Here is a 15104-nt window from a genome sequence, read left to right as displayed (position 1 = left end):
AATACTTAAACAAGCTTATGTCAAGCAAAATATTTTAAGCATATAAGCATACAAACACCAATCATGTCAAGCTTCTCTCTAAGGTCATGCATCCAACAGCGAACTAACAAGCATACAAAGGCAAGTCATTCCAAGCTCGAATCTTGCAAGATCCTATATGCATCGAAAACCAAGTGAGAATCACGCCAAGCCATTACATCCAAGCATATGCTTTCCAACACTAATGCACTATCATTTGACCATTAAGGAAACTTGAGGAAGTCACAAGCTTATACCATCAAGCACATGCCTACGACGTGCCCAAGCATAATGGTCACTAATTGAATCTATTCAAACCGAAATAAGCAAGGCGGACATCATACAAGCTCATGCTCTTACCAAGCCAAATTCCTTACATGACAACAAATTAATCAAGAAATGTATACCTGGAGAGTCAAGCAAGACAATGCGAAAAACCAAATTGCCAAATGCTGCTGTAAAAGCAACACGAACCACTGCCATGCCATATAATTCAAATCAATAGTCTTTTCCAAACCATTTTGTGATAATCTTACTTCGTTAAACCAACATTGTAACCTATTTTTTAACCTTATCCATACCAAATTTTTTCTAAAAAATCTCTTGCTGTTGTGACAACCTCTGATCATGCTAGCTAGACCAAATCTCGATTCTTCTTAAAATGATCAGACCTAGTTTCAATAACCAAAAGCACCTTCCTATCAAGCAACAAATGCTTCTAACCCTTTAAACAACCATCATGCCAAGCTAATACCTAGAACACCTCATGCATATGTCAATCGGATCATAACCAAGACAGCCATGCCAAGCATACAAACTTCTCTCTTTCAAATGAGTGCGTCCACTAAGTAACCATCTGCTAGCTCAAGCCATCAAAAGCTCATGCCTAGAATATGCCCAAGCATGACTATCACAAGTTCAATCGAAACAAAAGACAAGCCAAGCAAAGATATTTTTTGTTTTACAGTATCAAAGCTAATCAAGCAAGACCATGTCATGCAAACCATCGCAAATTCAAGCTAAGCAAATTACTGATAAAGTGTTAGTAACATGATCAAGCCAAGCTAAGAAAGTTACATATACCAAGCCAAACAACGCCATGCTATATCATTCATTTTCACAATTATAGCAGTAAAATAGGAAAGGCTCACAAACGGCTAGCAAAAAAGGGCTCACAAAGGCAGGTTACATCACAGTCCCAGCAACAAAACAAAGTATGTTATGTGATAACTGCAACAATTAAAACAAGCCACAGCAAAACATGCCATGCAAATTCATGCTATTAACTTCAATTCTTGACAAGCAATATCCATATTCATATACTATCAATCAATCGTTGTGATTATTGAGCAAATTCAAATCCCAGTAGCAAGCATAAAGAGTTCACCACCAGAGAAAAGATCGACCAATGTTTCCATTGCATTCAAGAATACAACTTTGAATAATCAAATGTAAGCATATTTCACGAGAAGACTCTTGTATGGATGCTCACCTGGATATCGTGATGACCACAATGCAGCGATTTAGCCCAGTAAGCTAATTCCCAGCAGCCAATCAAAGCAACGACAAAGCTAGCACCATTGCAATAAAGTCAAGGTTGTGTGTGGTCAATGCGTTACCACAGCTACCATAAGTCATACAAATCCATAGAGAACATGCTAAAATAAGTAAGCAAGCCAAAGCCAAGCCACAAAGAAATCCTATACAAATGAAAATCCTACATGAAAGCATTTATTGACCTAGAAGATAACACCAAGCAAGATATAGCAAAAAGAATGTATATGACTCAGATATGCTAGTCAGGCACATGATCATGCAAATCTGTGACAATGAAGGAAAAGCAAGCTAAGCAATTCAAGCAAAAAAAATTCAGTTACTGTGATCAAGTTAAAGCTCACTTCATTGCTGTGTTCAAAGCTTCCACCGTTTACTGACATCTAATTTATCATCGGAATTGATACTCTCATATCCTGTGTCATGGGCCTCTACTACTCCATTACTGAAACAAAAGTTGCCGTAATCAATTTTGTGAAATCAGAATTCAAGCACAGGGTATCTCATCTGAAGCAAAAAATGTGGAGAAGTCAGAAGCACAAGCATTTATGATCCAGTAAGCATTAATTATACAAGCTTTCACATGTTATGATTTCAACATCAGGCATATACCTACTCTTAATTCAAATTCCAACCTGTCATAGATTTTTGCTCCAACACCATTACATATACAGATCCAAATATTGCTACCCATACACAATTCAACAACCAAAGTCATACTTTGAGTCTTCACTACTCTATACAAGCATCTACAACCATACTTCAACATCAAGCATTTACATATCCGGTTTATCACCAAATTTAGTGCCCATTCTTCACATCAAATATTATCATTTAAATGTCCCGTACATATATCATTAAAAGCCCAAAATTCTGAGAAAATCATACCTAATTTTCCAGAAGAAAAATCATTGTTGAGATGGATCTATAAGGTGTAGAGGCAAACAAGAAATCAATGAAATTTGAGCCCAAATATGTCTAAACCCTATATAAGGTGGCAATCACGAGAAATTTCATGCTTAATACATGGCATATTAGCCTAACTCTATGAACCAATATATCATGCCAAGTCCATGCTAATACCAAGCTTGTGCTCATGCCACTCGAACATCATGCCAAGCACATGTTCGTGCTAAGATCATGCTCAAGCCAAGTAGATCCACGACCAAGAGGAACACGCCAATACTTAAACAAGCTTACGCCAAGAAAAAGTAATTTAAGCATACAAGCATCCAACATGCATACACAAGCCATGCCAAGCTCCTCTCTTAAGGTCGTGCTTCTACCATAGAACATATGAGAGCCATGCCAAGCAACCAAGCTCATTCTTTTTAATGCTGACTCCCTCTAAAAATACTTAAGATGGCCACAAGCTCAAGCTACCAAAGCACACACCCAAGCAAAGCTACTACATGCCGTTCACACTCCAAGCAAGAAACCAAGCAAAACTAAAACCATTGAATTAATATGGCCAAGCCAAGCTAAGAAACATGATTAACATGGTAAATAAAGCCAATTAATACCATGCTGCATCATGCTTTATTGCAATCACGGCATTAAAAAAAAATATATCAGCCATGGCAAAGCATACTATACAAAGTGATGCCTATAATCAAAGTCAAGCAATTCAGCCATACATAAGAGTGAAGTGAATCAGCAAAGTGTTAGAGGAAGCATAAAATTTCCGGATTTCTAGCTAACCGGTTCACAGTTTTGTTCCCAAGATGGTATATTTAAGTGGTAGGGCTTGATGACAAGAAATTCAAATGCAGTATCAAGAGTTATTCTCATTCAATCAGTTGCTGACATTGTTGAGCAAATTCACATCACAGCAGCAAATCAATGTCGCTGAAGCAACAAGCAGTCACGGCAACAAATTGATGCAAAAACAAAAATACGTGAAACCCAGCAAATCAATCACAAAAACAAATCAATGTCGCTAAAGCAACAAGCAATCATTGCAGCAAATTGATGCAAAAACTAAAATACGTGAAACGCAGCAAATCAATCACAGCAACAAATCAATGTCGCTGAAGCAACAAGCAATCACAGTAGCAAATTGATAACGCGAGAACCAAAATACGCTATAACACAGCTATTATCATCGCTAAAATAGAGAAGAGGGAAAGATAGAGATAGCAGAGGAATAAGAAGCCTATACCCAGCAGAAGGAAGTTCGACCCAGCAAGCCTATAGAGCAATCTTCATTCTATTCCTTTCTTCCAGGCGCAAAATCTGATCAAGAAGCCTAAAGATACTCTACCACATGCTTGACGCAATCAATCTGTTCTGTAAGAGGCTAAGGAGGTCGTGAACATGATTTCTCATATCAAAAGACTGTGAAGGAAGACAAGCTCCTTTCCCTCAAAATAAAAAACTGACTTTTGAGGAGAAAGACGTCTTGCGAAACAAAAAGATGAGAAAAGCCTAATGGATTTCACAGGCCAAGACCACTTTCCTAAAAGAAAGGTGATTGGAGGTTGAACTCTTTCCTTTTAGGAGTTCGATGATGACTAGCATTTGTTTTTCAAGCTGAATAAGTCGTAGCTCATATTTGGAGGATTTGCAAGCCAACATATCTTTCAAGCCAATATATCATGCAATGAGTCTTCGGATTTGATTATGTAGCCCGCAACATGCTTGCACGACCTACATAATCAAGGGGGCTAATGTTGACACCCGAAAATCCAGCTAACAAGCCCAATTTATGCTTTAAGCCCAATTCAGATTTCGAGACAAATTACACCCGCGAACATCACGCCACGCACGTGGACCCAAGCCACATTCACGCACTTGGGGCTTACAAGAATGGGTGTGGTATGGAAGGTAACGGAATTGCATGAGGCCCATTATTAGTTTTAGGCTCGTTGATAATTTTGGACTTGGGACCAAAATTCATGCCCAACGGGCCTAACTCTTAATACGGGTAAGTGAAGAAGAGAGAGAGCCCAAAAACCCAAGCCCAAATCCTTTAGAAACAAACAAAATAGTAAATGCTAAACATAGGATTCTTAATCCTAGCCGCATAACATAATCCCATAATCCCAGCAGCACATAATCCCAGCAACACAGCAGAAATCTTGGGATTGCAATCCTAGCAGCAAATCCTGCCTAAATTATGGCAGAAAATCTGCCCAAAATCTCATAGCCCTAGACACAACTTGACAAACCAAAACATTGCAAAATCCAGTACATGCATTTAACCCAAGCCATCTCTTTACCCAGCAGTAAAGACCTTCCACCGAGATTCCTTTGGCTGCTGGAATTACATATAAATAGCTATGTTACTAACCAAGCAGGGGCAGAACGGGGTGTGCTAGCAAGCTCTCTAGCACTCTTCTTCTCCCATGCTTCCTCTCTCCCACATCCATCCATAGTTTTCCATCCTTTCAAACTCATCTTCTGTCCAAACCCCCTTATCTCACAAATCTCAACCAGTATACAACACTGCTGGAACCTCTTCTTCTCAAACTCATGCTTTTCTAGCTCCCACGCCACATGCATCTTGCCAAGCCTCTCTTGGAATGTTCAATTCACTGCCTGCATATACAAGAAGCTGCCGGGAAGAACACAACAGCAAGCTTCCTAGGATTTTTAATCCTTCGAAGTTTGCTGGGCCTAGTCTTCGCTAACTCAGACAAAGGGGCAAAGTTTTGAGTCCTTACCCATGAATATCCACTGCCGTACAACTCCGATCAAAGTGCCCCCGACAGTCCAAATATCAAATTTGGAGGTCCAACTAGAACCACCCTTGCTGAAATTGCTTCATCATGAATTCTCCTCACCCAAATTCGTCTGGAGGGAATTTCTCCTCACTTGAATTCCACTCCTCACTCGGATTTCCCTTGAAGTGAATACTCCTCACCAAGATTTGCTTTGAGGAGATTTCTCCTTATCCGTATTCGCCTTGAGAAGATTTCTCCTCATACAGATTTGCATTTAGAGAATTACTTCTTACCTAAATTCACCTTGAGAGGATTTCTCCTCATCTAGGTTTACCTTGAGAGGATTTTTCTTCTCCCAAATATGCCTTCAAATATTTCACTTCGAGGTATTTTTCCCAAACAGGTTAATTTGCCTCTTTATTAGGTCATATCCTGACTAGAAACCGTTCTTAAAATTTACACCCCACGTAACCTCCATATTTCGTTATGTATATTTATATCTGAATAACTGAGGTTTTTTTTTCTTTTTTTTTTTTCCATAAAATTTTTTAAATACTTCTTCATTTTATCATGATATATCCAAAATATCTTATATATCGATGATATTTGACGATACTAAAGAAATTTTGCATAAATGGTGGAAAATAAGATATTTTCTGATCCCCCTATGATATATCGGTCTCTCTAAAAAGGGAGATATTAGAGGATATATCAGAAATATCGCAGATATTTCAATACTTCTTAACTCGGGTTCAAATAGGTTGAGCTAGAAAGCGACGTTGCTAATTTAATAAGTGCACTGAGCAACTCATCACTATACTATACCTGAGCAGAAAAGGTACCATTGATGAATGATGATATAAAGTGGCTTGCATCAGAATTTGAAGCTACCTCATGGAGGAAAATCCCAAAGAGGTAGTGTAACCAAGCAGCCTATGTTGTAGCAAGAAAAACACTCTCTTTTGTTGGGATAAGGTTTTGGAAAGAAGCAGAACCACTATGGCTGAAAGAGATTTTATTAAATGATTGCAAAAGGTTGATATAAGGGGGTGATACTCTGTTTTACTTACTTTTGATTATCAAAATGGTAGTTGAGTGAGTTAGCACTCCGAGGCTAAGAACAATTTGGGTATGACCCCTTTTTAAGAGATGTTTTTTACAAGCTGGGATTCGAACCAAATACCTCATATTACCAGTAGAAGCCTTACATCGTTCGCCCCACTTACAACTTTTTTTTTTTTTTTTTGAGATGACGCCCCACTTACAACTTAGCATGCTTTCACTAGACCAACTCAATTGGATCTGTTTTACTTACTCTGATCATCATCATTAGGCATGTCTGAGATTGTAATATAAAAATTATATTAATGAAGTCTTTTTATTTGATAAAAAAAAAAAGTTGTGGTGAACGAAAGATGCATATGGACCGCCTATACGGGAAGTTCAACAACTTAAGAGGCGTCCCATCCATCATCCATCATCCATGAAAGGAAGGTGGTTGGGATATGGGTGATCGAGTAATTGCCCTAAAGGTTTTGGGGGTGAAATCAGTCAAAATATGGTTGACCAACCTAATTCAAAGAGAGGACCAGAGTGGAATATAGCCAACTTCGATCCCACATCTTATAATTAAATAGCACGTAGAGGCAGCTGGTTGCAGTTGTTTGTTGATTGAAAGTAGTAGCATTATAGATAGATCATTCATCGATGACAACACAGTTTCGAGAGCGGTCGGAATTGACCGAAGTAACTTTCATCGATATATCCGTCAGTCTACCTTGTTTTTTTTTTTTTTAAAATTATTTCTTCCTCTTTTTTTTGTCTTTCTTAATGATCAGAATTTTTTTTTCTTACTTCTCTTCTACTCCCTTTTGGCAAGAATTTTTTTTTTTTTTATTGATAATTTGTTCTTTTTTCTTTCTGGATTTGCATTTTTGTGTTCTTCCCACCCATTCTGGTTCGTACTGAAGATTCATATTTTAATCCTTTCCTACTCTTCCGAAAGAAATATTAGTTAAACCTAAATTAACAGTACCGACGAAATTTGGTTGTTTGCTCAAAGGAACAGAAAACAGCATCAGATAAGAGATGGGACATGGACCTACCATCCCATCAACATTGAGATTGAAGCCAACCGTATTTTATATCCAAAATCCAAAGTTTCAAACCATATGATGCCGACCAAAGGAACCCTTTGATGTACCTGTTAATTAGATTTAGTAGCCTTCTGCAACTTTTTGTAAATCTACTACGAAATTTTGCCGAACCACTTTCATTGTTTTTGTAAATTATATAATGTAAATTTTACTCTCTCACCGTTACATTGTGGATTGAAACCATTTATTTTATACAATAATTAGTCACCTTAGAGTCAGGTTTGAAATACTTATAGCAATTTTTACAACTTCTCAAATATAAATTGTACAACGTAGGAAGAAAACTGTGCTTTTGGTAATTATGCTTTGTTGTAATCGGTGTTAATTGATGCTTGTTTGAATACATGTATTTAGTAGAGACTCCATGAATCATTTCGAGACATACTCTAGATGTTTATTATAATCAGGGGTTTAAACTCAATTTTTCCCCTTGTATTCGACAATTTCATTAATAGAGGCTTTAGAGAGACTGCACCAGCCCTTTATTTAAAAAAAAAATTTGTATTATTTTTTATCAAACACTAGAATTGATTTTTATTAAAAAATTAATTACATAGTCCTAAACTACCATGCACCCATTGTCTGAGCTAATCTAAAATCAGACGTGGTCCACTTAACTTTTCCTTTTACTCCATGCATTCACCTTTATCAAAATATTGTGATCATATTAGACCAAAACACCACTTGACAATTATCACGTAGTAATCCAAAAACACAAACAATTGCTTGTTCTACAGAAAAAGTGCTTCTCTCTTGAGAAAACAAAAAAAATTATTCTTCAATTACAGAAAAACGGTTGGAATTGCTCTAAACATATTTCTCCCTGAGAAAAGAAAAAGATTTCTTCTTCAATTTTTGTTTTTGAAAAAAGATTTAGGGCGGGTCCCACGTCAATATAAAGGTTTAAGAAAAGAAAGAGTAAAAAGGAAAATTTGTTGGAATTTTATTAGTATCAGGTTATCAGCTCAACTGTCGAAGGAGGAACCCACATCACACGCACGCCCTCTCTCTCTCTCTCTCTCTCAAGAAAGAAAGAAGAGCAGAAGTGTCCCTCGTTTTTCCTTGAAATATGAGAAACGGCGTTTAAAGCGCGCAAGCACCCTCACGCATTTTCACATTAAATTCTCATATTCACACACACAAACACACTCACTGCTCGCATCGCCCAATCCTTTATTGATTGATTGAAATCCCTAATTCAATCATCTTCCCTTTTTTTTCAAATTCTCTGTGAATCTTGGGGATTTCTCTCTGAGTGGGTTTTGGCCATGGCGATTGCAGCGGCAGCTGTCATCGTTCCACTCGGCCTCCTCTTCTTCCTCTCTGGCCTCTTTGTCAATCTCCTTCAGGTGCCTCCTCCTCCTTCTTACTCTGATTCCATTTTCTTTTAATTGCTTAGATTCGGTTTCATTGAGCTCATTTCTCTTTCCTTCTTTTTGTTGATTTCTTCAATCTTGGCCTCTACTCCATAAGGGTTTGTTTTGATGTGGGCCTTTTTGAGATGGGTGGGGTTTTGTTTTTGCGCTTCTACATCCCCTAAATGCTTATGTTGATTCCCAAGAAATTTGGGAAAGAAAAAAAAAGAGCTGTAGTATCATTCTGTTGATAGAAATGTTATATTTGGAAGCTTATTGTTGTTATTCATTATGTTTCAGCTAACACATTCATTCTGTGTGGGTAGATGCATAGACATGTTTATATTTCGGAGATTTTAGTAAATTCAGCCTGCTTAATCCATTTTTTTCAGGCGATTTGCTTCGTTCTTATTCGGCCTGTGTCGAAGAATATATACAGAAGAATCAACAGAGTGCTGGCAGAGCTGCTGTGGCTGGAGCTCGTTTGGATCATAGATTGGTGGGCAGGCGTCAAGGTGTTAGCTAACCCATATATCTCAAGCTCTTTCAAGTGATTTTATTGTTTTACACTCTTATATCCAATTGGCTTCATTACATCTTGAGCTTTGTTTAGGTACTTCTCCATTTGTGTGTTTTATTTATTTATTTTTTTCTAAGGTGATAAATATGTTTGATTTTCATGAGAGATAGATTAACTATCGAGAAAAAAGTGAGATACGTTAAGATGTTGCCTGAGAAGTTGGGGGATGGGTTTTTCAGGATAAATAGATAATTCCTTGAGAAAAAAAAAAGCGACATAGAGTAAGATATCCTCACGCCCTAGTGCTGCTTTGAGGTTGATTTGCTTCCTTGTCTGCTAGACTTTGCTGCTATGCCCCACTTCTGTTATGTATGTCGGGATGTGCAAAGAGTGGTAAGTTCATAAGTTTGTATTATGTCTGTATTAGTCATTATGGGGACCAATAAATAAAACATATCCTTTTGAGATGTGCCAATTTCAAGCAGTACTCTCACTCCTAAGAAATTATGTTACAGCTAGCCTAATAGGCTAATACCCCCATTACGGCTAGGGGCACTGCAGCATAAATAGTTTCTGCTTGACTAGAAAGTCAAGGATTTGATTGTGGTGTTTGGCCTTGTCAGAGATTTGAGTGTTAGAGATTGTAATACTCGGGGGTGTTGAGTTGAGAATGTGTATAAATATAACTCCCACATTGGAAAAATATAACTTTGCTTATGAGTTTATAAGGGTTTGGATGTGAACCCCATATTACTTTATCATGGGATCAGAGCGGGTTACCCACGTGTTTGGTTTCAGCGATGGCCACACGTGCTCACTATCACACAATATAACTTGGCCACCTGTATGGCTTGAGAAATTGCCACACGTGCGGGGGCGTGTACACGTGCTTACTGTCACCCAATAGAACTTGTCCACGTGTATGGCTTGAGAAATCGCCACACGTGCGGGGGCTATCCATTGCCAATTGGTTCAGATTACTTTATCAGGGGGGAGAAACTCTAGACTAGGTAGACTACGAGCCTTGCCAAGTTTTCCAGAGAGAAAAGAAAAAGGTTTCCTAAGTATGCCAATACCCAAGAAGCCTTAGCCCACCTTAATTACCATTTCCCACCTTTCATGCCCTAACCAATCACCCCGATGACCTAGTTCCCAGCACTCACTCACCTTTTGGATTTAGCCAACACCCCAACTTACCCGGGACATACTGGAGTTAAAAGCTCCATTTGTGACTAGTGACATATCACACTAGTACAGTGAGTGTGTCCTTGGCCATGATGTTTCATATAGTTGATTGAGAATCTTTTAGCATGGGAACTTAGAAGGTCTGGAAAATAACGTGTGTCTGATTATACTAAAATATTTGCAATATCGATCAACTTACTTCAAAGCTGAATCATAATACCATTTATAGTTTCTGTCAAGAATTCTTTTTTCACTTGTTTCAGTCTTTTTATCTTATATTTTGTCGCTTAAAATTAGGAGAAATAATATCTAGGCCATTGCTTATGGACTTGCTTTAGAATATCTTGAAATGGACCATTTAAATACTGATTTTGTTAACCCTCTTTTCTGTAGATCAAAGTGTACACAGACCCTGAAACCTTCCATTTAATGGGTAAGGCTTAAAGTTCTTGATGTTTCTTTGCATTTAGGACTAAGTATATCTTTTTTTCTTCATAAAATTATGCAGAAAAGGTCATGTATCTTCTCATGTTGTAGGTAAAGAACATGCACTTGTCATATGCAATCACAAAAGTGATATTGATTGGCTTGTTGGATGGGTTCTAGCTCAGGTACACTTTATATATCATTGCTGTAATCAATGCGTGCACAGATACATGCAACCAGACACCCAATGTGAAATTAGAATGATACATATAACAAGCTATTAAAAAGCATGCCTTACTTGTTTATTTGTTGGTTTGTGTAAATGATCTGTTTACTTTATACTTGTTCTGAAACACACATTATGTTGTAGACTAATGAAATTGTAATTTTTATTACCTATTATAATTTCTACAGCTGATTCTGAGTTAACTTATTTTTGCAGCGGTCAGGTTGCCTTGGCAGCTCATTAGCTGTAATGAAGAAATCATCCAAATTTCTTCCGGTATGTTCCAACGGCAGCCTAAGATGTCCTGTCAGTTTGTGTTAGATGAAGTTTGTTAGACTGTTAATTTCAGTACATATTTATATGCTAGGGTGAGATCCTCCACTTTAAGTTTCTCTTGTGTATAATATATGTATGTATATAATGTTGTCTCCAACTGGAGTACTGCATAACCTAAGAAACTTGGATAAATTCAGGAGTTTTGACTATTGTAATATAATTAGGCATACTAAGGAATTTCGGTTTCTTCTAATTGCTGGCTGCATTGTAAAGGGAGGAAGGGGGCTTGTTGAACTAACAGATTGCATTTTGGAAGTGGAACTAAATACAATATTAAATGTTGGAAGGATTTTCAGTTTATTGCTGAGCTGATTTTACTTTGTTCAGGACAAAAATTGATGGTTTTGATTTCTGAATGTTGGGTTGCCAGTTGCCACTCATCTTGTTCATGAAATCCTGAAACATAATCTAAATGATGTAAAGTAATTACTTTTTGGGGTGTATTTTGTATTTGTCATGAAGTTTCCTTTTGACCCTGTTATTGTTATGTAGCCTATATGTTGTTTATCACAAGCATTGTCATTTTCTTGGTTTTCTGGTTTCCTTAACCCTAGTCATGAACTCTGATGCCTTATAAATGCAGGTAATAGGGTGGTCAATGTGGTTTTCTGAATATCTCTTTTTGGAAAGAAGCTGGGCAAAAGATGAAAGCACAATAAAGGTATTGGTGAATGTGTCATATATATACGCGTATGCGCACGCACGCACAAACACACATAATAGTAGAGACATACACGTGTACTCATATGCATTAAAAGTTATTATGGAACTGTCAAGGTGGTTCATTCAGCTGGAAAACAATGTTATGAAGTTGGATGCCTTTTAAAACTCTTACTGGAGTCATTAAGTTAATCTGGGAAACAATGTTTCGATAAATCTGAAGCAATACGATTATACGAGGATGTAATTGTTCCATTTACTTACATATCATTGTCTCTGCACTTAATAGATAGGTATGATTTGTTGCCAAGCTTATGTCTTGAATGGAGAGACTAATCACATGATTATTAATATGTTACTCTTTGATATAATTTTTAGTTTTTATTTATTTTTTGTTTAGATACGATCATTTCAGTAGTTACTTTCCTGTCATTGTTTTTTATTGTAGTGCAGATAATTTTATTGTTACTGATTAAATGCAATTAACTATGTTGTTTGCTGCTGCTAGTCGTAGATCAATTTTCTAGTTAAATGAAAATAATTTTCTCATGAAAACGGTGACTTGTTGGTTTATAATTGTCTTGGCAAATCAAGTAATCATCTTAGGATTTATTCCAATCCTTATCATGTAGTTTTGGCCTCTATCAATTGAACAGTTGTATTCTCCATCTAAATTCTCTTCTCTTCAATTTTTCTCTCCCTTGGCTTTAGCTATTTCTCCATTGCTCCCTAGTGGACACTACTTCAACAGTATTGTAGATGAACTTCTTAGCCAACTTCACTTCTGTGGGTCATGCTTTTCATTTTGACGGACTAATATCCGACACAGGTTAAAATCTAAGGGTATTGGTATTAGTCTGTCTACTTTGTTTAGTGTCCTCGTTGATCTCATTTGAGTGCTGTTGTATTATATTTGCAGTCAGGTATTCAACGGCTGAAGGACTACCCTCAGCCTTTTTGGTTAGCTCTTTTTGTAGAAGGAACTCGTTTTACACAGGCAAAGCTTTTGGCAGCACAGGAATATGCCGCATCAACAGGGCTACCTGTCCCTAGAAATGTTTTGATTCCTCGCACTAAGGTATAGGTTTTAGTGTATTTTGATATAGTACTTTGAGAGAACAATAGTTATTGTTTTCTTTTGCTTCTCTCATCAGCATCAAGAAAATATAATGGCTTCGAATCCTCCTTTACAAGATGGCCATAATTCTCTGTTGCACAAGTACTCTGGCTTATTCAATTATTTCTGTTGCTTTCAGGGTTTTGTCTCAGCAGTAAGTCACATGCGCTCATTTGTTCCAGCCGTATATGATATAACGGTGGCTATTCCTAAAAGTTCACCTGCACCTACAATGCTAAGACTGTTTGAGGGGCGACCGTCTGTGGTAAGCTTACTCTACATAGATCTTCAAAATGACAATTGTAGTGGTTGAAACATGAAATAATTTTAGTTCACATAAATAGTGGCTATTCGTTAAAACCCACCTCCACCTCCTATGCTAAGACTCATTGAATCATACCATAAATAGCAGCAGTCTTGTGGCCTTTTTATATTTGGATTATGCGTTATATAAACTTGCATCTTTCCTTGGTTGTTGCTTGCTTGTAGGTGCACGTGCACATCAAGAGGCATGTGATGAAGGACTTGCCTGAAACTGATGATGCTGTTGCACAATGGTGTAAGGAAGCATTTGTGGCCAAGGTGGTTACTATACATGTGCTGCACAGTTACATTTCTGTAGCATTTCTGTTATGATATATGAAAGTGTAATGCTAGGTGAACCATCTTTTTCGGTACCACCTGTCCTATCTTATGTGGGCAGTTGATGTGGCATCACCACATTGTTTAATGAATTGTTCTGATAGGTTGGACTTTGTGCTACATCAGCTGCCGCATAAGGTGGGATGTAGGTTTTACCCAAAATGGTGGTTCACCTCCATCCTCTTGAGAAATGAAAGTTACTAATCTGAAATTCATGCATTAATTTCATGGTTTTTGGTTGTTTGCTGTTTGCTTCTGGTATACTAGGATGCATTATTGGACAAACATGCAGTAGAGCAAACTTTTGGCGATCAAGAATTGCAAATTACTAGGCGGCCACTGAAGTCACTTTTGGTGGGTTAGCTGCTCTAATAAACTAGCCAACTATTCAGTTATCCTCTCTCTGTTGTCTTGAAAGTACTGCTAATTAACTTATGCTTGGTACAGGTTGTTACATCTTGGGCATGTTTACTGGTTTTGGGGTCCCTAAAGTTCCTCTACTGGTCTTCACTTCTATCCTCGTGGAAGGGCATTGCATTCTCAGCATTGGGTTTGGGCATTGTTACCGTCCTCATGCAGATCTTGATTCGGTTTTCTCAGTCAGAGCATTCAACCCCTGCCAAAGTGGCTCCTGCAAAGCATAATAATGGAGAGGCTTCTGGCGAACCAACCAAACAGCAATAGGTTACAGCTTCATTCCCAAGTCTTTTATAACTGGGGAACACGTGATTCATGTTGCCTGTGTATTTTGTCATCCCTGCCTTACCTTAGTGTGGCATAGTCTTAAAGGTCCTTTAGATTTTGTAAAACACCTGTTTGTATGCGTATCAATTCATTAACTGCTGTTTGATTAGGGTATTTTGTGTATAGCCTCTTAACAATGGCTGTAGCAGCATTGTTGATATGGGAATCCTGGTCCTATTGCTCTTGCTTTTGTCAGTTCTGAGCAAGGGGGTACATTTATTTATTCATATTTTTCGATTTGGGGGTTTATTTAGCTATTTGTATTGTCTACAGGGATGACTGTGGGTGGTGGTGCATGCAATGCAACCGCACTATATGCAGTGATGAGCGCTGCATGTGTAAACTCGTGCAAGTAATAGAAAGCGATTTCACAATGAAATTTTCAAAAAAAAAAAGAAAAAAAAAAGAAGGGGCTAGATAGGAAAGAATAAAAAAGGGAATATGAAGAAGAAAAATTACACTGATTTTTAAATTGAAGGCTAAACGTACAAAAGTAATTG

The 15104-nt window shown here is 37.5% G+C and overlaps 1 protein-coding gene across 1 annotated transcript; it reads left to right on the top strand.

The window, feature by feature from the left end:
- Window positions 1-8369: 8369 nt before the first annotated feature.
- On the top strand, window positions 8370-14841 carry LOC112193152 (1-acyl-sn-glycerol-3-phosphate acyltransferase 2). The gene is made up of 11 exons (XM_024333203.2): window positions 8370-8742; window positions 9141-9263; window positions 10847-10886; window positions 10991-11064; window positions 11322-11381; window positions 12025-12102; window positions 13021-13179; window positions 13358-13483; window positions 13708-13800; window positions 14128-14214; window positions 14308-14841. Exons 1-11 carry the CDS (start codon window positions 8662-8664, stop codon window positions 14542-14544), a joined length of 1158 nt encoding a protein of 385 aa, XP_024188971.1. The 5' UTR covers window positions 8370-8661; the 3' UTR covers window positions 14545-14841.
- Window positions 14842-15104: the final 263 nt, after the last annotated feature.

The sequence above is a fragment of the Rosa chinensis genome, chromosome 3 (assembly GCF_002994745.2).
Source record: "Rosa chinensis cultivar Old Blush chromosome 3, RchiOBHm-V2, whole genome shotgun sequence".
Taxonomy (NCBI): domain Eukaryota; kingdom Viridiplantae; phylum Streptophyta; class Magnoliopsida; order Rosales; family Rosaceae; genus Rosa; species Rosa chinensis.
The sequence above is the reverse complement of the archived record's forward strand: the minus strand, read 5'-3'. Positions and strand labels throughout refer to the sequence as shown.